Source organism: Octopus bimaculoides, chromosome 8, assembly GCF_046866305.1.
Source record: "Octopus bimaculoides isolate indiv1 chromosome 8, ASM4686630v1, whole genome shotgun sequence".
NCBI lineage: Eukaryota > Metazoa > Mollusca > Cephalopoda > Octopoda > Octopodidae > Octopus > Octopus bimaculoides.
Window position 1 is genome coordinate 20,108,557 of NC_142935.1, and position 24,000 is coordinate 20,132,556.

Sequence of the window (24,000 nt, forward strand, 5' to 3'; positions counted from 1 at the left end):
AAAAAGACTACCAAAAACTCCAGTTAAATATATACATATGTATATTATTATCAATTTATTGTATAAATTACCTATAAATTGTTATAGCATGCTGACTACATAATAAAAATCATTTATGCGATTTTTATCCTTATATTCTATTATGAATTAATAAATAATATATATATATATATATATATATATATATATATATATATATATATATATATATATTGATATATAGGTCAACAATTGTTGAAGAGGTTGCAAGAAGCAACGAGGATTTTAGAAACAAAAAAATAAGTAAATGAGTGGAAATCAAACCAGTGTGTGTGTTAATTAATAGGACATTAAAACAGCATGACTCACCCCAGACACAACTCGATATATACATATTGTATTATATATGCATGCACGCATTTGTATTTATTTATTTATCTGTGTATCTATCTATATACCTGTATATATATTCTTCTATTCTTTAATATGTTCCAGTCCTAAGGCTGTGGCCATGCTGGGGCACCACAAAACACTAAACAATAGTATCTCTGTAGCAATGAACTTTTGCATGTAATATATTTCTACACGTACATACACACATGCGCGTGCGCACAGACACACACACTTGCAATGAATATAATAGTCCTTGTGACGCTTTGCTTAAAATTATCAGTGTTAGCTATTAATGATTTGAGATATTTGATCGCTTAGCTGTAAAAAAAAAAAGAAGAGAAAAGTAAAAGAACAGAAATGTCTATTTGTGACAATAAGTAAAATAGTTTCTCTTATTACGTGTGAAAAAGTAGTGTAAATTGTTCCAGAGTAACACGTGTTTTAATACGAAAAAAAAAAAGAAATGTGCAAAAAGTTCACCATCCGACATTATGGCGTCTTTGATCTTTCTAGCTATTCGGTCAATAATAAATAGTTAAAAAAAAAACATGGCGTACATCAAACTAGGATTCAATGACTAAGCGAAATTGCATTCTTTTCATTCTTGGTCGTATCTCGACAGAACTGAATCTTGTAACATATGCCAGTTTTACAAACTTGAGCCACACTATCCCATAGAGATAATCAGAATCTCGTTGAAAAGTATCAACTTCTTTTCCAGTTTATTCCAGTATGACAGCATCCAGTTAGATACTTTAACGTCCGTTTAGTCTAGTTTACCAAAATGCAAGAGTACGACAAATTCCCTTCTCAAAAAACTGGTTACACTATATTACCCGGAATAACAAGGGACATCTTATATTCGCATCTGTGTGTATGTATATATATATATATATATATATATATATATATATATATATGTGTGTGTGTGTGTGTGTGTGTGTGTGTGTGTGTGTGTGCGTGTGTGTGCGTGTATTCATTTTCATTTTATCTAGTTTCAGCTCATGATCTGCGGCCATGCTGGGGCACCGCCATTTGGTGTTGCTACACAATTTTACTTCACGAATTTTTCTTCAGGAATCGACATTTGGTGCATGAAAGAGTTTGATGCAGCTGCCCTCATCTGCACCTCCTGCCGCGAAGTTGGTTCATCTGGGACACCTGATAGGAAGAGGTCTAACCTCATCTTGAAGACACCTACATCCACCCCATGCAGGTTTCTCAGTATCTTGTCCTACATCTTGATGGCAAATTTGAAGTCTTTGACACTATGCAATGGCGTCCAGTTCTTTTATTTGTGTAACTTTCGATGCCAAAGTTTGGGACAATTCCTTCGAGGATCTTCCAGATGTATATTATGGCATATCTTTCTCGCCCACGCTCTAAAGAATAGAGTCTTAATCTCTTGAGTCTTTCCTAATAGCTTATATGCTGCATAGAGGCTATCTTCTTCGTGTAGCTTCGTTGGATTGCCTCAAGTTCTGAGATTTATTTGACACTGGTTGGTGACCATAGCTGAGAGCAATAGTCAAAGTGGCTTAGAACAAGTGTCCTCCAGAGGACCATCATATATATATATATATATATATATATATATCGCTTATGTCTATTCACTTGTATAAATTTATTTTTTGTTTCGTCCTGCATTTAAAAAAATTATTTTGTTACTGTTCTATATTTAAGAGATGAGGAATTATGTACATTATTTTACATTTGACGGATATTTGTCCTCATCTTGTTTGTTGTCAACGCAACGTTTCGTCTGATATACCCTCCAGCCTTCATCGTGTGTCTTGGGGAAATTGTTACTGCTTTCAGTTTTTTCGAATCCTAATTTGGGTTGCCACATTTGTTACTAGCACCTTTCCTGCTCTCTCAGCAGAAGGTATATTTAATTACGAATAAACAACATTTTAAAAGTAAAAGATGATGCAAATATATCAAAAGGTAGACTTTTCTTCTATCTCAGATAACATGGTAGAAGCTGAAACATGTTGTTTACAAGCTGAGAAGAAAAAAAAAAAAATTTGCCTTCAGCAAATAAATCTTCGATGTAAATTCCCACATTTTGTGAAGTTGTTTCTAAGCTATTCTCACATTTCTGCACAAAATATTAATTAGAAAAAAAAAAAAAATGATGATGATGGTGGTGGTGGTGATGATGATGATGATTATGATCCTTTCTACTATAGACAGAAGGCCTTAAGTTTTTTGGGGAGGGGGAAGACGATTATATTAACTCTAGTGTTAAACTGGTACTTGATTTTATCGACCCCGAAAGGATGAAATGCAAAATCGAGATCACCGGAATTTGAACTCAGAACGTAAAGACAAACAAAATGTCGTCAAGTATTTTGACCGGTGCCTTAACGATTCTTCTTCTTCTTCTTATTATTATTATTATTATTCTTCTTCTTATTATTATTGGTGTTGTTATTATTGAAGGCGGCAAGCTGACAGAATCGTTAGCGTGCCAGGCGAAATGCTCAACGGTGTTGTCTGCCGCTATGTTCTGAGTTCAAATTTCGCCAAGGTCGACTTTGCCTTTCATCCTTTCGGGGTCGATAAATTAAGTACCAGTTGCGTACTGAGGTCGGTCTAATTAACTGGCCCCCCTCCTTCAAAATTTCAGGCCTTGTGCCTATAGTAGAAAGGATTCTTCTTCTTCTTCTTCTTCTTCTTCTTATTATTATTATTAAGGCTGTGACCTGACAGAATTGTGAGCCCGCTGGAGGAAATGCTTAGCGGTATTTCACCCGTCGCTACGTTCCGAGTTCAAATTTCGCCGAGGTCGACCTTGCCTTTCGTCCTTTCGGGGTCGATAAATTAAGTACCAGAGAAACACTGGGGTCGAGGTATTCGACTAGTCCCCTTCCATCAAATTTCAGGCCTTGTGGCTATAATAGGAAGGATTATTATTATTATTGTTATTATTATTATTCTTATTTTTCTTCTTCTTATTATTTCTGAAATTGGTACAAAGACAGAAATTCTGGAGAAGGAATGAGTCGATAAAATGGAGGCCGTTACTCTATTAATTCTTTCTTTCATCGACTCCAAGACAAAGATATGAACTCAGAAAGTAAGAGGGCGGGAAGGAGAACAATTAAATACCACAACGTATTTTGTTTGTTGCTCCATCGATTCATCCACTCAACCGCCTTTCACCACCACCAGTGCCACCATCATAACATTTTCTTATGAGCAAATATAAATTTAGTTTTACAGGGACGGGGTAACTACAGACGGTTGAATCGACGACACATATATACACAGAGCTATTTCATCAATAACCCAGTGAGATTTAAGTGTTGGCTGTGGTGCTATTTTAATTAAGCAATGTGAAAAACTTGTATTAGAAACCATTCGTTGTGTAGTCTCGGTTTTCTTTACTGTGTGTCAATTCAACACAGTTCTCAAGACAACTTTTCCTACAATAATATGTATCACGAAATGTTTACGGAGAGAATAATTGGAATAGTAGAGTTACTTAGAAAATTCGATTTTCAAAGGAACATTAACAGCAATATGGTTTGGCATAAGTATGGCTGCATGGTTATGAAGCTTGGTTCACAATTGCTTGTTTCCCGATTCGATCCTACAGTGCAACATCTTAGGTAAATTTCTGTTTTGACATGCATATACATGCATATGCTTATGTATGCGTGTGTGTGTTTCTGTATCTTTCATCAATGTATTTCGGCAAATGATATAAACATTGTCGAGGAAACCCATAGAAACACCAGTTGATGCTTTACGAATCGAACTGCTTGAAATAGTTGTTCTGCACCGAGTTAAAGGCACTTTTTCTCTCTCCCTTTATCAGACAGGTAGTGAACCATACTAATATACTGGAAATAAGTGATCCATGAGACTAGTGGTCACCATTGCGATATTGTAGTTGATGTTGGCACTCCGTCGCTTACGACGTCGAGGGTTCCAGTTGATCCGATCAACGTAACAGCCAGCTCGTGAAATTAACGTGCAAGTGGCTGAGCACTCCACAGACACGTGTACCCTTAACGTAGTTCTCGGGGATATTCAGCGTGACACAGTGTGACATGGCTGACCCTTTGAATTACAGGCACAGCAAAAACAGGAAGTAAGAGTGAGAGAAAGTTGTGGTGAAAGAGTACAGCAGGGTTCGCCACCATCCCCTGCCGAAGCCTCGTGGAGCTTTTTGATGTTTTCGCTCAATAAACACTCACAACGCCCGGTCTGGGAATCAAAACCGTGATCCTATGACCGCGAGTCCGCTACCCTAACCACCGGGCTATTGCGCCTCCACCATTGCGATATAATATACATTAATATACACAAAGTAGAGGACCGGAACCAACGTAGGAGTCTTTATGCGGGAGAACTTCCTCCAACCAGTTTTAGAACTGGTCACATGAGATAATATGGTTTTCGAAGAAAAAGACGGAATGGTTACGAATGGAATGAAGCTAATCAAAAATATAGCTGACACTAGCAGTCCAATATAATTTGATATGTACCATGCTTTCACTAACTCTTCTTGTCACGAACAGATATAGATACCCACTCGGTGCTGCCATCACTAACCACATGAAACATCGAAAATGTAGCAACTGGAGGAAGATATGGCATGTAAAATAATGTGGTTTGTTCAAAGGCACAATGCACTACACGATTCAGAAATCGAACCCATAGCCATATGATCTTGAGCCCAAAACCTAACCATTACAACACGCACCTTCACAACATGGCACTGAAATAACAAAATAAAGGATGTGAAAAAGGATTAAAAATTAAAAAATTAAAATTAGTTTACGGAATTAGTGTTAGTGACAAAGTTAATACCACAGGCAAAACAACGAGATTCAGCAATTCTAATCGGATCCGTTTTGTTCACCTTCAGTTTGGTCATCACAAGAGTCCGCAAATATACAGAATTAAACTGAACCATGGAGAGAGTGCAATATGTATACACTGTTACACTGCACCCTATGCAATTTAACAGAGCATGTTTGATTTTTGCACTATAGTCCTCAGTTAGACAGAGATATTAAATAACTTGGAAGAGAGACTTGTGGGTTGCGCCTGGTATTCAGTCGACTACGTCCATATTGTATGATTGATCGATCAGAGATGACAAAGGGCTACACGCAACAAAGACAACAACAGCCATATGAATGACAACAACAAGAGTAAGAACAATAATAATAGCAGCATTGAAAAGCAATAATGGCATCTGCCAAAAATAGCCCTTTATGAGGTTGGTATGGCGATTCACATTTTTTAAGATTTGAGAAATATGTAATGATGATTGTTGATGGTTCTTGAAAGTCATGTACTGAAAAAAAAAATCTTCGATGGAAACAATTCGGTAAAAATAGAACTTACATGAAAATATAGCAAGAGGAAGATAGAAAGAATGTAGAAGTCGTAGAAGAGAAGGAGCCGAGATAGAGAGAGAGAGAGAGAGAGAGAGAGAAGAGGAGAAATATAGTTTTGGTTTAAGAGTACCTTATCTTTTCTTTGTCTTGTATTACGTAAAATATTACAAGAAACGAAATGAAATGAAAACAATCAAAACAAAAACCAAACAAAACAAACGAAAAAACGAAAAAGAAAGAAGGCTGTTTAGTTACAATAGGAATATGTTAGAAGAAGAAAGAATTAACATTTTGCGTTGCGAGGCCATTATTGTTAGGTGGCTTCATAACTCTTTTTCTTTTCTCTTGTTTTTTTTCTTTTTATCGCTGTCAAAAGTGAACAAGAAACAAGGGCAGATAACAATGTAGTAGTATAAAGGTTAATAGCATCAAAGGGTGGAGGAAACGAAGGGTGTTGATAACGGACTCACGATAAATGCTAGTCTCCAGTGGAAACACATGCGAATAGGTCGGACTGTCTGGGTGTGTTCTCTTATTATTCAGACTCTCCGTTACCCCACATCCCAGATATACATACATGCAAAACACACTCATGTATTCATACGGATCGCCTTCTATGATGAACATTCCTGATCTACAATTGCATTATTACAGAGATGGCTGAGTACTCCACAGACACTTGTGTCAGTAATCCTGTATCTTTCAGGACAAAGCATAAGTTTGTCCTAAAGGTCCTTGCTCATTTTCAGACTTTTGGTTAGCTTTTGTTTCATACGTTCTCAGTAATACAAAGCTTACGTTATGGGAGCTGCTTCTAACTCAAAATTTAATTTTGTTTTATGTGTGCAGCATTGTTGCACATCACTAGATAGATTTTACGCAATCTGTATATGTCTGAGACCAGCGATTCGAATTCGTTTCATATTTCTTTATTACCCACAAGGGACTAAACATAGAGGGGACAAACAATGACAGACAAAGGAGTAAAGTCGATTACATCGACCCCAGTGCGTAACTAGTACTTAATTTATTGACTCCGAAAGAATGAAAGGCAAAGTCGACTTCGGCGGAATTTGAACTCAGAACGTAACGGCAGACGAAATGTCGCTAAGCATTTCGCCCGACGTGCTAACGTCTCTGCCAGCTCGCCGCCTTGTGCCAGCTCGCCGCCTTGTATTCGAATTCGTTTCTATGGCGATTCGAGTATATGGTGCGGATGAGCTGTAATAACAGCGAAATATCGATTTCCACCGTCCCCTTTCACCTTCGGTACGATTCGTTTCGCCTGGTTTTGAGATATACAATGTTTGTTTATTAAGACTTAGCATCTTAAAAACTTTCACTGGACGAAATACCACAGCTGAAAAGCGTTTAAGCAAAACGCATACATTAAATACATGACATCAGAAAGTTCCTTTCATAAATCCCAAGATACTATAATAGTAGATAATATTGGGAATGCTTATCATACATGATGCATGGGTGCCAGGGAAATATGTTCTGTGTATTGCATGGTACACAAGACAGGCAAAGAGTTAATGCATTTCCTGAGGTGAATCTGTACGATTTCACTCATAAAATATGGTTCAAATCTAAGATCATGGCAAAAATCACTTGCTCAAGGTGCTGCACTGCGTGGTCGAAACTGAGATCTCATTACTACGAAATGAACTTCTTAATCTCTCGGTCGTACTTACGCCTACACTCACATTCACTCGTACAAATACATACACGTACATACGTACACACACACACACACACGTATGCACAGATAATGGAATAAGACAAAATTACTACAACTACTACTAATAATAATAATAACCCTTTCTACTATAGGCACAAGGCCTGAAATTATGGAGGAGGGAACTAATCCATTACATCGACTCCAGTGTTTCACTGGTACTTAATTTATCGATCCCGAAATGATGAAAGGCAAAGTCGACCTTGGCGGAATTTGAATCAGAACTTAGCATTTCCCTCGGCGTAGTAAACTACTGGCCTGAAATTTGGGGTAGAGGGCCACTCTATGAGATCGACCCCAGTACTCAACTGATACTTAATTTATCGACGCCGAATGGATGAAAGGCAAAGTCGACCTCAGTGGAATTTGAACTCAGAACGTAAAGACGGACGAAAATGTCGCTAAGCATTTCGCCCGGCGTGCTGACGATTCAGCCAACTCCCCTGCCTTGATAAATAAAAAAAAAACGTAAATAATAGTAGTAATAATAACAATAATAATAATCCTTTCTACTCTAGGTACAAGGCCTGAAATTTGGGGGAGGGGGATAAGCGATTAGATCGACCCCAGTGTTTCACTTATACTTAATTTATCGACCCCCGAAAAGATGAAAAGCGATGTCGACCTCGGCGGAATTTGAACTCAGAACGTAGCGGTAGACAATATATTTAACAACAGTAATAATAATAATAATACTTGTAGTAGTAGTAGTAGTTGTTGTTGTTGTTGTTGTTTAACCCTGTGTCAGTCCTTTTCGACATCAACCTTTACCAAATTGTGATCGCCACTCTATCCTGTAGATTCTGGGGAAGTAACTAAACACTAAGTATTTTACACGACAATCTACCGATTCTGCTAGCTGCTGTCTTAATAATAGTAATAACAAGGCATACGATAGTAGTAGTAGTAGTAGTAGTAGTAGCAGTAGTAGTGCGCCCGCACAACGCGAGAGAGAGTTACGGAAAGGGGATTAGAGGTGTATTGACCATGGCAAGTGTACATATTAATTATTAATTTTGCTGATAACAGTTATGGTAATTAGTAGAAGTAATAATTTTAGTGTTACTGATTTGGTAGCGCCATAATAGTAACTATGTAATAAGCTATGAAAGTTAATTAAGAAGTAATAATTATGTAAGGTTATTAATGAGATTTGTTGGAATGTTTATTAGTGTTTACCATCAATCTTCCTATATATACAACCGTGGATGCAGTGTGGCCAAATGGTTAGGCAGTCCTGTATAGATACTGCATTTTAACTGATTACCATCATCTTTCTCTGTCTGTCTTTTTGCTTTTGTCTCTTTCTTTCAATTTTGTATTCGTTCATTCATTCATTCATTGACTCATTCTTTGTTTTTGTTCATATCAAAATGTGAAATTCCACTCTTACATCTTTGTCAGGGAAAAACCTTTTAATTACCTTGGCTTTTTTGCTGCGTATAACTTTTCAGAAAAACTTAGATTTAAATACTTAATCAAAAGAGGAACGCTTAAAATAAATCGACTGACACAAATTCTTTTCTACTCTAAGCACAAGGCCCGAAACCTTTGGCGGAAGGGGCCAGTCGATTAGATCGACCAGTATGCAACTGGTACTTAATTTATCGACCTCGAAAGGATGAAAAGCAAAGTCGAGCTCGGTGGAATTTTAATTCTGAACGTAGCGCTAGACGAAATACCGCTAAGCATTCCGCCTGGCGTGCTAACGTTTCTTATTTCTTTATTGCCCACAAGGGGCTAAACATAGAGGGGACAAACAAGGACAGACAAAGGGATTAAGTCAATTACATCAACCCCAGTGCATAACTGGTACTTAATTCATCGACCTCGAAAGGATGAAAGGTAAAGTCGACCTCGGCGGAATTTGAACTCAGAACATAGCGGCAGACGAAATACCGCTTCGCATTTCACCCGGCGTGCTAACGTTTCTGCCAGTTCGCCGCCTTTCAACTGACACAAATTGAATCTCTGACGGACACGCTCCAACCTCTTCTCCACGGGCGTGCTGTCTCCTTTATATCTTTTCTATTACTATTAGAATGGCCTTTGTTCCTCGTAGCTGACTGGCTTCGTAATTCCTCCACTTAGACACCCGCTTTTCTCATCTCATCAACCTTATTTGTTTCACTCATGGACTCGCACTAAGCACTAACTCCATCCCTTTTTCCTCAAGAAACCAACCTTCGGGAACTTTCTCTTTGCTCATGCTTTTCTTGTAGGTTAAGTGGAATATTAAGGGCATCAATCACACTATTGTGAAGGCGCATGGCTCACTGGTTAGAGCGTCGAGCCTCCGATCGTGAGATTGTGAGTTTGATTCCCCGACCAGGCTACATGTTGTGTTCTTGAGCAAGACATTTTATTTCAGGTTGCTCCAGTTAACTCAGCTGTAGAAATGAGTTGTGACATCACTGGTGCTAAGCTGTATCGGTCTTTGCCTTTCCCTTGGATAACATCAGTGGCGTGAAGAGGAGAGGCTGGTATGCATGGGCAATTGCAGGCCTTCCACAAACAACCTTGCCTGGATTTGTACCTCGGAAGGTAACGATCTAGGTGCAATCCTATGGTCATTCATCACCGAAGGTGGTCTCCTTCTCCTAATCACACTATTCTTGGAGGGACTGCAAAGACCCTCGTTTAGCTCCTTTGTCCAGATCCAAGAAATGACAAAATGATGCAATTTATCCAAGGTACGAGTAATTTCTTTTAGCTTCTATGTGCAAATGCATTTATGAACGAGTGATAAATTTAGTGGATAGGGAAATGAGAATTATTATAGTCGTTCATTCCTTTGAGAAATTCATGAACATAATAACCAAGAACTTAATTTCTAAATTCGGTTCACAGAGAGAACTTACAGCTTACTACATAGTGAAACACAACGACAAAAAAAAAAAAAAGAAAAAAAAAACGACGCTCAGAAACGTAGTACTGAATTGTTGAATCTTGAAGCAGAAAACAAAACAAACAAACAAGCGAAATCTGATTGAATTGAAATATTTCTATAATTTATTTTATTGACCCTCAAGAGTTGAATGGCGAATGTAGACCTCAATGTAATTCGAAAGCAGGATTAAAGAATTAGACGCCATAAAACATGTCATCCATCTGAGTACAAAAGTGAAGCAATTCTCCCAAACAGTGTTAATGAGTGAACAGAAACTATAGATCGCTGAATGTTAAATTACATTCTCTTTATGGGTTAACGAGGGTTTTAATCCAATGTTTTGTCAGGGTAGCATTTTAAACATGCAACACCAAACAATGTTAGTGTTAAAAGACAACTCATCACACACCGAAAAAATATAAAAACAAAAACATATCCGGTGGGTGGGGCTGCACGTTCAAGCTTACCTTTTTTATCCATGTCAGTTGACGTTGAGTTGGAATTACTTTCTAATTCCTCGATTCCTAAAATAAATCCAAGTTGGTTAAATATTGCCAAAATGTGGACACATTCGCACGCACGCATAAATACGCACACAAATGTGTGCGTACACAATGGACTGGATATGATGGTGGGAAGAAGCGATATAACCAACGAGAGATGGTGGGAAGAAGCGATATAACCAACGAGAGATGGTGGGAAGAAGCGATATAACCAACGAGAGATGGTGGGAAGAAGCGATATAACCAACGAGAGATGGTGGGGTGTGTGTCGAAATTTGACAGAAACTTGGATACTAAATGGAAGAGTAAGCAATATGCAGTAAATAAATAAATAAATGGATAAATATTTTTTTTTTATTTCGAGCATCAGGAAAGGAACAAGGGTAAACTTGCCATTAATAAATCACAGACTACCAGAACTAGTTTGAAGAAGATTTCTCTTTATGGTGACTGAGGTTAGAGGTTCAGATCGTAACATGTTCACTTACAAATTCCCATCACAACTAGTTTAGGCTGACCCCACCACCCTTATTCCGCAGCGATGGAGTCAATATCTTTTTTCCCTTTTCTTTGTGTGTGTGTGTATCTATTCAATCTATTCTTTTTTCCCCCCAAACATTGTGACAAAAACGAAAGTAGAACAATATTTATGAAAATAGCAATTATTAACAAAAGATCAACATGCCATGAATTAATACAATTTGCTCAGCATATTAACACCAACGAGACCCACATCGTTCCATATTAAGACGAAAAAGTCATAAAAAAAATGTCGACGACTCATTTATAACTCCTCATTTCTGTGTTCCCTCTCATCCCTTCACCATTAGTTTCTTCATTTCCTCCAAACTTCTTTCTCCTGACACCCCCTCTCCGTCATCTTCCCCTATTTCTTATTCTTTATTCTAATAACATTTTATTTCTTTACTTTCTTTTCCTTTCTTCCCCCCCCACTCACTCGCTTTTTCTTTCCCTCCATCTAGTTTGCTATATTCGTCTTATTCCCCCCCTCTATTATACTATTCCATTCTTATGTTTTCTTTCATCTTTATCTCATTCTAACTTTTCTTTATTTTCCGTCTTTCTTTCTTTTTTGCTGACTTGAGCCCCTGTTTCATTTTCATTTATATTATTTATTTTTCTATTTTCCATTGTTTTGTTCTTTATTATTTTTTCATATCGTTCCTTCCCCTCACCCCATTCACCAACTTTTCTCAAGAATCATGCAAAATATCATTCTTTCCAATAGCATTTTCTATTGTGAAACGCTAGGTGTAACTAAGGCTGGAATCGAACCTTGCATATTTGAAACCTGGCATATATGCTTATTCAGCTTTATCCGAATGCTTAGGCTCTCCTTAAAATAGCATGCACAGACACAAACATGTAGATTCATATACTATATATATATATATACACACAATATGAACATATAGAGAATAATCCTTTAACAGACATGCATCCATAAGTATTTAGATTTAAGTTTCTTCATACTCACGTTTTGACAGTGACTTCTCGTTGTCATCAACCGATATAGTACTGTTTCCATCATCAGGTGTTCCCCCATTCAAGGGACTCTGTACAACACTTAATTTGTGGCACACTTCAAACGCTTGACCGATTGTTCGGACAATTCTCATCGCTTGACTCTGTCAAAATAATAAAATCCATTATATATATATATATATATATATATATATATATATATATATATATATATATATATATATATATATGTGTGTGTGTGTGTGTGTGTGTGTGTGTGTGTGTGTGTGTATACATATATATATATACATATATATAGTGAGTTCAAGAAAGAAAAACGACAGAAAAAAAAAACAACGCGAGGACGTGATACAGATATTGTGTTACTGGACGCTCAGGAAAGAAAAGAAAGAGAATTTGACATTTCGATCGGAGCTCTTCGTCGGAAATATAGGAAAGTCCAAAGAAGGGAAGACGGAGGAAGAAAAAATCGCCAACGATATACACGAAGTTACATTGTGGAATGACCGGAATATACACACATATTAAACGCACACATATTAAATAGAAATTTATTTACATGATAATATAATATAATATACTATGAAAAATGTATCATAATATAATATAAGATAGCATAACAAATCCTTAATTTCGTATGCTCTTTATAACCACGGCCCTGAAAAGGCTTGTATACATAGGAATTTTTTGTAAATTCCCTACTGTATATAAGTCGAAATAAACTGTTGGCTTTATATGTTTTTTAAGGATTTATTATATTACCTTATATTATGTTATATTATATTTGTTACATTATATTATATTATGTTATAATGTAAATAAATTTTTAGTTTGTCAATTGTATTTCTCTATTTCATTTAATAATTATACTCTTTTATCTGTGGTATTCAACTACTGCACCAGTGAATTGGCTGTTTTACATCTCTTTGAAGGAATTATTTTTTTCCTTCGCTTGATTTATACATACATACATACATACATACATATATATATATATATATATATATATATATATATATATATATATATATATATATATATATATATATATATATATATATATATATATATATATATATATGTATATATATATATATATATATATATAAAATGGTGGCAGCTGATGAAGGAAACGTTCTCTATGTGGCCTGTGTGTTTTCTGTACCTTGTTTATCATTTTGTCCATGTTTTTTTGCAAGTCATATACCCAGATATGCATCTATATATACGTGTAGATGAAGGTATGTACATACATGTACATATATATGCATATACTCATATATATTGCATAAAAGATCGTGGGTAAGGCCAAAACAATGCGAAGTAAATGCAAAGTAAATCACAAGAGATCAAATATGTGAATTAATGTAGACTGACCTTGTATTCAATATTTCGGGGTTATGACCCCATGTTCAAGAAATTGACGAATGTTACCGATGTGCGTGTGTGTGAGCGTGTGTGGAGTGAACGTGAGCAGAAGGATGTTGCTATAGCAGCCAGCTAGCTTCCTGTAACTCCCTTCTATTATTGATCTTGGGTTTATTTTGGTGTATGAGGATAGCCTAGCCTCAGAGATTCTAAGGTTGCCCCTGTTCAACAGTGTTGCCTTGATGTGCAACCTTAGAATCTCTGAGGCTATCCTCATACACCAAAAGAAACCCAACATCAATAATAGAAGGGAGTTACAGGAAGCTAGCTGGTTGCTATAGCAACACCCTTCTGCGCATGTCGACTCCACACACGCACATTGGCAATATTCATCAATTTCTTGAAAATGGGGTCATAACCCCGAAATATTGAATACAAGGTAAGTCTACATTAATTCATATATTTGTTTTCTTGTGATTTACCTTGCATTTACTTCGCATTGTTTTGGCTTTACACACGATCTTTTATACAATATATTCTACACAATGCTTCATAGTAATATACATACATATATATATATATATATATATATAAATATATATATATATATATATATATATATATATATATATATATATATATATATATATATATATATATATATATATATAAATATAAGGAGCTAAAATACTGGAGATTCAGGAAACAGCACGTAGTAAAATTATGAGTTGAAAATATGTAAAGAAAGATGAATATAAATGCCTTCGTTTCACATAGTTTAATATTTTTTTGTATAAATATATACATATTATATGAGTCTTGTAAAATCCAACCGGTTTTCGCTATTTAAATTAGCTTTTCAAGGGGCATTGTATAGTGATTAATTCGCATGATGAAGGAGTTTCGCCATCTTGGCTGTTTGAAAAATAAGAAAAGGTTTAGAGAGTGAACCAAGGGAGGTAATGGGTGTCAAGGGGGATACGCACACACACACACACACACACACACACACATATATATATATATGTATGTATGTATGTATGTATGTATGTATGTATATCGTAATTAAAAGAACGCTAGTTTTGTAAAAACTTTTATTAGCTTGCAGTTCTTTCTGTTATAAGAGCCTTGCAGTCAGAGCTAATCACTTCTGCAACGTCATATAGTTTCCTTGGAGCCTTTTCAATGAAATGTAAGTTGCGGAAAGCGTTTAAATATTCACTTGGTGGTTTGCTCTTTTACTCTGAAGCATTAAGTATAATAAGTTCTAACAACCGATTATTAATATCACTATACTTAGAGAATTCGTGGTATATATATTTAAATGTACATTCAGACATATATGCACGCATACATACATACAAACAAATTCACGGATATATAAGCATGTATAAAACCGATCTTAAAACAATATTTTAGCTGTCAGTCCGAGAAAAAAACAGTTTTGTTTTTAAACAAAATAGAAAAATACAAATAACGTATGAGCAAGCAAGATGTGGCAAGAAAATTCTTTGCACACAACGACCAAACGACCACTAGAATATTTAATGTAAAATCGAAGAAAACCTGTGAAAGTTGGCTTGCCGTTGACAAATAATCCAAGATGTACAATCCACCGTAGTTCTCAACTCAAAACTTCATTCAACAAACGTATCTACTACTAAGCCTCTATTACGACCACAACGTACATAACCATCTCTTCTTGACGAATGACTTGTAGCTGGAAACATCGTACCTTTCTCTTCGCGTTAACTGCCACATTTCCTCTGAAGTTCTAATCCTTATTCCGCCAACATATTTCTTTCTGTCTTTATTTTTCAATCTTCATACCTAATTCCATTCTTCCTTTGCAACACAATTCTCTACTTGTCACAGCACTCTTTCACACTTGCTCACTCTCCCCACATTTTCTTTTACATCTTCTATTTCTTTTCATTCTTTCCACAGTTACCCCCCAACCACTCTCTTGCCCAAACAATGGCTGATGAATATATAAATTAGATAAACTGTCTCCTGTTTCACAAATGCCTCCGTTTTAAGTTTATCCCGCAAACTGAAGATTAACGAATCAAATTATTGTATTTTGTAATTACATATTGTTGAACAGCACGACCATGTCGTTACTATTGTCTCCTGCTGCAGTCCCAATATACAATGACAATAACAATTACAATTACAAAGACACCATACTCCCCAATACCGCCACAACCACGACAGCGACCACCATCACCTCTACAACGATGACAACGGCTACGATCACTGTCACCAGCACCACCACCACCACTGCCGTCACCAGCACCGTCGCCAACAATGATATTTGGCTTGAGAAGAGAAAGGATGATGGAAATACTGCGAGGAGAATGAGAAGAGAAATAGTGAGACAGATAGGTAAAGAGATAGATAGACAGACAGATAAATAGATAGATCAAGACTGATATATATATATACATATATATATATACATGTATATATATACGTACATATATATACACACATACACACATATATATATATATAAAAAATTATATATTTAATATTATATATACATATATATATATGTATGTATGTATATATATATATATATATATATATATATATATATATATATATATATATATATATGTATATATCTATATATCTATATATATATATATATATATATATATATATATATATATATATATATATATATATATATATATATATATATATATTATATATATATATATATATCAGTTGTGGCGTGCAAGAGAGACGATTGCGCTGGTATGGACATGTGGTGAGAATGGAGGAGGATAGCTGCGTGAAAAAGTGCCACACCCTAACAGTTGAGGGAACCCGTGGAAGAGGTAGGCCCAGGAAGACCTGGGCTGAGGTGGTGAGGCAAGACCTTCGTACATTGGGCCTCACCGAGGCGATGACTACGGACCGAGACCTTTGGAAATGGGCTGTGCGTGAGAAGACCCGGCAAGCCAAGTAAGATCGTTGCCAGTGCCCCTGGACTGGTTCTTGTGCGGGTGGCACATGAGATGCACCATTTTGAGCGTGGCCGTTGCCAGTACCGCCTGACTGGCTCCTGTAGGATTTTCGAGCGAGATCGTTGCCAGTGCCCCTGGACTGGCTTGTGCGGGTGGCACATAAAAGACACCATTTCGAGCGTGGCCGTTTTCGTGCGGGTGACACGTAAAAGCACCCACTACACTCTCTGAGTGGTTGGCGTTAGGAAGGGCATCCAGCTGTAGAAACTCTGCCAAATCAGACTGGAGCCTGGTGTTGCCATCCGGTTTCACCAGTCCTCAGTCAAATCGTCCAACCCATGCTAGCATGGAAAGCGGACGTTAAACGATGATGATGATGATGATGATGATATATATATATATATATATATATATATATAGATAGATAGATAGATGGATAGATTGGGAGAGAAAGTGGGGGGCGTTGACTAGGAGAATAAGTGCGTGATAAGGTAATGAGAGGGCGGGAAGGAAAGAGACAGAAAGGAAAGCGAGTGTAAAATAATGTCAAGCCAAAGTTCTGTTGATATTACTTAAATGAAACCGGTTTGATTTAATTAGGTTTTCAAACATAGTATAAGAGTATTTTTATTTTTTTCTGCGTGTGTGTTTGTGCTTAATGCTTCTTTTTTATGTCCGTTTTGCAGAAAAAATATTTTATGGAAGCTAATTAAATAAAAACAATATGTGACGTTACCACAGCTATTGTAGTTAACTCATCTCAAAAAGTGGGTAAACTAGATTGGCCTCTGTTTTGAATTTTAAAGAACGACAGTTTGATTGTTTCGAAAACAATGTATAGACATATAAACTCTATCTCTCACACATATATACACGTATTTAAACACACATGTGTACACACACACACATGTAAGTAGATAAATTTACGCAATGTGTACGTGTATACACTAACAAATACACATACAAACATATGCACATGTCTAAAGCTGGTTATAAAGTGAATAGTGTTATAACCAAAATGGCGACGCTCATGATAGTCGGATTTTTATAGCGGTAGTGGTAGTAAAAATGGTAGTAGTAATAGTAACAGAGGTGGTGGCGGTGGCAGGGGTAGTAAAAATGGTAGTAGTAATAGTAACAGAGGTGGTGGCGGTGGCAGGGGTAGTAGTAGTAGTAGTAGTAGTAGTAGTAGTAGCTGTGATGTATAGAGAATGGAAAAATAGCTTTCTCGTACACACGCGCTCTTTCTCTCTTTTTAACTTTCAAATTGATTATATTCCATTCGACCTATTGAGTACGTTTTTAAATTGTTTCATCAGTATGAAACTGTTCAGTATCTATCTATCTATCTATCTATCTATCTATCTATCTATCTATCTATCTATCTATCTATCTAGTGTGTATATAGACCAGGGGAGTATATGCCGGGTGTGATAGGTGTGCGCTGCACACCCGTCGAAAATGGCAAATTTATTATAAATATTAACTTTACTCATTAATTTAATCTCAAATCTTAATGGAAAACTTTTGTTATAACCCTCCTTGAAACTTGTTGGCATTGGGTGTGGCAGCACAAACAAATACAACAATCCCAATACGCCACTGATTTAGCTATACATATACATGTATATATATGTACACATGTATACGCGCACAATATACACACACACACACACATATCTTGTGCGTAGTTAGATGTACGACTACTACTGTCTGAGTTAGAGCTCCACATAAATTATCATTAACCAACTCAGCTACCAGTATAGTGGATAGTATACCACTGTACATAGCAGTGTTACTAGTTATCATATACAGAGCGGGGGAAAATTATGATAAACTATGATAGGTCATTAGTTCTTACGTACGTTTCATCATTGCAATTATTTGGAGCTCAATATTGAACGTTCCAAATGCATTTGGACACCTAACCGCAATGGTTCATCAGGAAAACAATGATAATTTGCACTTGTGTTTATCTTAATTTTTTTCCCTGTGTGTGTACGTGTGTGTGTGTGCGCGCGCATATGTTTATGCGTCTGTTTGTATGTTCAGTGAAACAGAGAGATGGCCAGAAAGAGAAACGCAGAAGCAAAGAGAGAAAAAATAAATATCATCGTACTAAAGAGAATTCGTTTACCTTTTTGTATGCCTTGAATACGTTACACTTGAAGACATTGGTAGGACCGTCTCTTGCAATGTAGCTCCAAATTTTCAAGTCTTGAGAGTCATGGGAAACATAAAAGATCCTAAAAGAAAAAAAAAAAATTTTTAAATATTACATTGCCGATCTGTTAGTTCGTAAATTTTGGTCTTGGATGTGGAACTTATTTGGTCGTATTTATTAACCGTGGGAAACTTCTACACTTTTCCAACGTTTAAGTCAAATAAATATGAAGACATGTGGCCCAGTGGTTAGAGTGTTGCACTCAAGTTCATAAGATCATGGTTTTGATTTCCAGACTGGGCGGTGTGTTGTGTTCTTGACTAAAACGCTTTATTTCTCGTTGCCTTAGTCCAGTCAGTGGTAAATGAGTAACCCTGGCGACGGAGTACCACCCAGTTCAGAGAGAATTCTGTAATCTCGGTTACTTATAGGTCATGAAATCCTAGGGCACGATGCAGTAATGTCCAGGGTACTCACATTTGAAATGAAGGTAAGATAACTTCTGAGCTGTGGGCCTCTACTGAGGCAGAAACACGTAGCTACAGCAGTCCTCATCTTCATAAAAAAAACACAAAAATCCTGTCTTTTCCATAATGGCATGTCAACTACGGAGAAAGCTTGATTTTTGAGATTACCTCCCCTACTCATTTGGAATCTGTCGCAATTGTGATAAGCGTTTGTTTAACGTCCCTTTTAGCAAGGATAATTTGAATAAGCCAAGAATTTATATTGCATGACATTTAATATACTTTTATTCGTGTTTCTTAACCAAATCCATGGCATTGGTCACAATGAGTTATTTTTCTTCTTTCTTACCTCATTTAGTTCTACACACACACGCACACATATATGCATATATACCTACGTACATATATGTATTTATACATATCCGTATGTATCTGTATGTATGTTTGTATACATACATACATACAAATATATATATATATATGTATATATATATATATATATATATATATATATATGACTTTGACTATTATTTCATAGTGGAACTTAACTGAGATTATTTGACAATTATGTGGTTTTAAAGGGCATTAGCAGTGTGATATGAATGGGCTGGAAATCGCATGGCTGATTACTCGCTCTTGCGCTACGTTGGTTACCATCTTTGCAGCAGATATTAAGCGGAGAAAACTATAATTCACGCCTTACATACACCGTGCTGCTCTTACAAAATCGTCAAATGTCAAATATATATATATATATATATATATATATATATATATATGTGTGTGTATTTATATATGTATGTATGCATATATATGTATGTGTGTATGTATATATATATATATGCATATATATAGATAGATATAGGTATGCATATATATATATGCATATGTATATATATATATATATATATATATATATATATATATATATATATATATTAATAAATTATAGGGTAGCAAAAAATTTTTGAAATTTTATTTACCACCAGTGGTCTAGCGAGAGTAAGATATATAATCTTTATCTTACTAAAATTGACTTGAAACCATGGTACAGAATATAGATTGGTAAAAGTTTTTATTTTTCATTTCCTTTCGAAATTATCCCTAATTTTTGTGGTATATAGTCTTTTGCTGCTATTTCTAGCGAGTAGATGTCCTATTATAGGCATCTCTGCATTTTAATATATATATATATATATATATATATATATATATATATATATATATATATATGCGTATATATATGCATATACATATACTTCCGGTTTCGTAGTGTTAAGACGTGTTTTTCCCTGTCTCTCGAAGCAACCAACAGGTATCTTTCCATATCGAAGATAAATATTCGCTGAAACCGACACAAAACTCGGTACCTGTTTGTTTAACGACGGTCCTGCATTATAACCGTTGAAAAAGAAAGTAAATAGTATATATACAACGCACGTTAATGTGAGCGAACCAAAGCGAACAACCATCTTCGAAGAAACCACGCACGTGGTGAGAGGTTATACAGATAGAAATCTGAGCTAAGTTTTATTCTTTATTTCTAAGTTTTATTAATATTCTATTCTCTCTCCAAAAACAATTTACGACAAAATAATTTATTTCACTTGTTTGTTAACATACAGTAATTTGTCTCACAGAATAGTTTTGTTTTTGTTTATTTACGATAAAATCGTTTCTTCTTAGTTTATTTACATACTAAGTTTGTTTGTTAACATGCTGTAATTTCTCTCACAGAATAGTTTTTTGTTTATTTACGATAAAATTTATTTACGATAAAATCGTTCTTCTTAGTTTATTTAAAGTATTAAAAGTTTTCACTCATTTTCCCTTATAGTCACCTCGTTTTAACACTCTTAATCAAAATCTCTATTCTACTCTTATCCCATCTTCTCTCCCTCACTTTTCTCTCTTAGTTTCTCTGTTTCTCACCCTCTCTCTCTGTTCTCCGTGATATATATATTTCTCGTTTTTCATTTTTCGTTTTTCTTCTCATTTTCATTTTGTCTTGTTTGTTTCTCTCTCTCGAGTTATCTTCTCTCCCTCATATATACATACATACATATATATATATATACATATATATATATATGTATGTATATATATATATATATATGTATATATTTTCATTATTTTCATTATTCTTTTCATTTTCATTTTGTCTTGCCTCGTTTTGTTTGTTTCTCTCTTGAGTTATCTTCTCTCTCTCTCTCTCATACATCTCTATTCCTATCACATCCACTCTCTCTCTCTCTATCTATCTATCTCGTACTCTGTACGCACTCTCTACTCGCTCTACTTCGTATTCTCCCTTCTCCCTCCCCTCTTTATACTCTTCTTTCTTTCTAGTACTATTTCTATATTCTTTAAGATAACCTCTCTCTCTCAAATATCGTGCACCATGGATACCAGAGGACGAGACTTTGTACAGCGCCAAGTTGAGGCCAACAAGAAGATGAAGATGCGCCGAAACTGGCAGCTGGAAGAAGTTCGTCTTCTTGTACACGCATGGAACCTGGCCAAAGGATCACCAGCAAATGATCTAATAGCCGAAAGCCTGGATAGGTACAATTTCCACAGGTCAATGGCCCAAATTGATCGAAAGAAACTGGAGCTCATTCGCTCCTACGAGCTCGTGAAACCGCACCTTGACCTCCTAGAAGACATTATGAGAGACACGGACACAAAAATGGACAGTGAAGACCCTGCACACTGTGCTCAGGCTCAGGAGGACCAAACGGATCACCAAGACAAGGCAGATGCCACCAGTGCTGTAGCCACTGATGAGGGATGCAATGACCATGGTGAATACAGTCAACGCTGCACCACAAACGACAAAGACAGGAGAACAGACAAGAAGACGGTAAACACAAACAGGCTTCAAGCCCAAACACGTCACACAGAGAAAAAGAAAAAGAAACAGATCTGTAAATTCTACCTAAATGGTACCTGCTGGCATGGGGAAAAGGGACAAAACTGCAAATTTGCCCATCCCAAACACCACCAGCTAAACAAGGTAGATAACCACTTACAACAAAATAAGCGGGAGCGCAGAAAAGGGAGACCAGAAAGCTTAAATCTACGTACACATAATCCACCGAATACCAACAGGACTCACAAAGAGAGAAGTCCGTATATTCCTTCTGCTCCCCCAAAAAGGCTATATGCAGAGGCTGTACGAACTGCAGTAGCTGAGCAGCAAGCTTTTTTAAGCTTGGCCCAGAAAATGGTACAACAGTTAACGTGGATGCAGAGGGTACAGAGTCAACGCCACACGAACCATTGTCCAAGACCACCACAAATGATGGATCAGGGATGGCCACCGCTAACACCAGGAACCCCTGCACAGATATCACACCCATATTCCTACTGAATATCCGGGGCCTATTACGAACAGGCGGCAAAGACAAGTTCCTATACTTGAAAGACCTAGTAACATGCAATCAAGCAATATGCATGGTGCTTACCGAAACGCATCTAACACCTAATATAGCAGATGCGGAGATAAATATACCAGAGTATGCCGTACTCCGAACAGACAGAAGGGATAGAAGTCATGGGGGAGTTGCAATGTACATCCGAGAAGATGTCACACCCCTACTACTACTATCACACTCAAACTCTGTATGTGATACTTTAATAGTACACATAAAACAAATTGATGTAGTTGTATGCTCAACATACCGTCCACCAAATACCGCAAAGCAGGAAGGTAAATTTGAGGACAGCCTCAGACGCATAGAAGAGGTCCTGACAAATCTGGACCAACACATCAATATACTTTTCCTAGGCGACTTTAACCTCCCAAATGTTAAATGGCCTGAAGGTCACATCCTCTCTGGGATGTCACTGCATGAACAAAGCCAGGCAAAATCATTGCTAGAACTATCCAACATGCTGTTCATGGAACAAGTGATACTCCAACCAACCAGGGGAAGCAATATTTTAGATCTCTGCTTCACAAACAATGTGAGCCTAATCCATAATGTGAAAATAACGCCCACGTCTCTCTCAGATCATAACATTATAGAATTAACTATGTATGGTCCTAGACAACCCACTGACACCCACCCCACCAGGAGGACTCAAGCAATATCCAACCTGAATTTCCACAAGGCGGACTGGAAGTCAATTCGCAGAGAGATTCGAAATCAAAACTGGCAAGACAGCCTTTCTATACAAGACAATGACCTCAAACTAAGTCATTTTATGTCAACCATACAAGACATATGCACCAAATACGTGCCATATAGAAAGACCAGCAAACATGCCAATAGAATTCCTAGAGACAGGAAAATCCTTATGAGACACAGAACAAAGGTCTCAAACCAGTTAAATAGAGAACTGGAGGATAAGAAAAGGGCTAAATTAAAACTAACACTATTAGAAATAGAAAACAAAATTAAACTCTCCCAAGAAAAGGAGAGAGCAGAGAAGGAGAAGAGAGCAGTAGAAAGCATAAAAACAAACCCCAAGGCTTTCTATAGATTTGCAAAGGAGACTGCTACGGTACAGTATAAGATAGGACCCCTATTCCTGCCTAATGGCTCACTGACTGCAGATCCCACATGGATAAGTGAAGTGCTCAGTACACAATTCAAGAGTGTCTTCACTTCTCCTCTGAGTCACATGCAGATAAAGAACCCAGCTG

The 24,000-nt window shown here is 36.5% G+C and overlaps 1 protein-coding gene across 12 annotated transcripts in view; it reads right to left on the reverse strand.

Moving 5' to 3' along the window:
* LOC106878170 (uncharacterized) overlaps positions 1-24,000 on the reverse strand; it is a 482,992-nt gene that overhangs the window by 48,476 nt on the left and 410,516 nt on the right. For 8 of the 12 annotated variants that reach the window (XM_089356166.1, XM_089356163.1, XM_089356164.1 and 5 more), the window contains exons 5-7: positions 18,856-18,964; positions 12,365-12,515; positions 10,831-10,887 (exon numbers count right to left, since the gene is read on the reverse strand). In XM_089356166.1, the coding sequence (XP_089212292.1) occupies positions 10,831-10,887; positions 12,365-12,515; positions 18,856-18,964 (317 nt within the window). The remainder of the gene's footprint in view (positions 1-10,830; positions 10,888-12,364; positions 12,516-18,855; positions 18,965-24,000) is intronic. The other 4 variants (XM_089356171.1, XM_089356167.1, XM_089356174.1 and 1 more) reach the window with 1 other exon arrangement.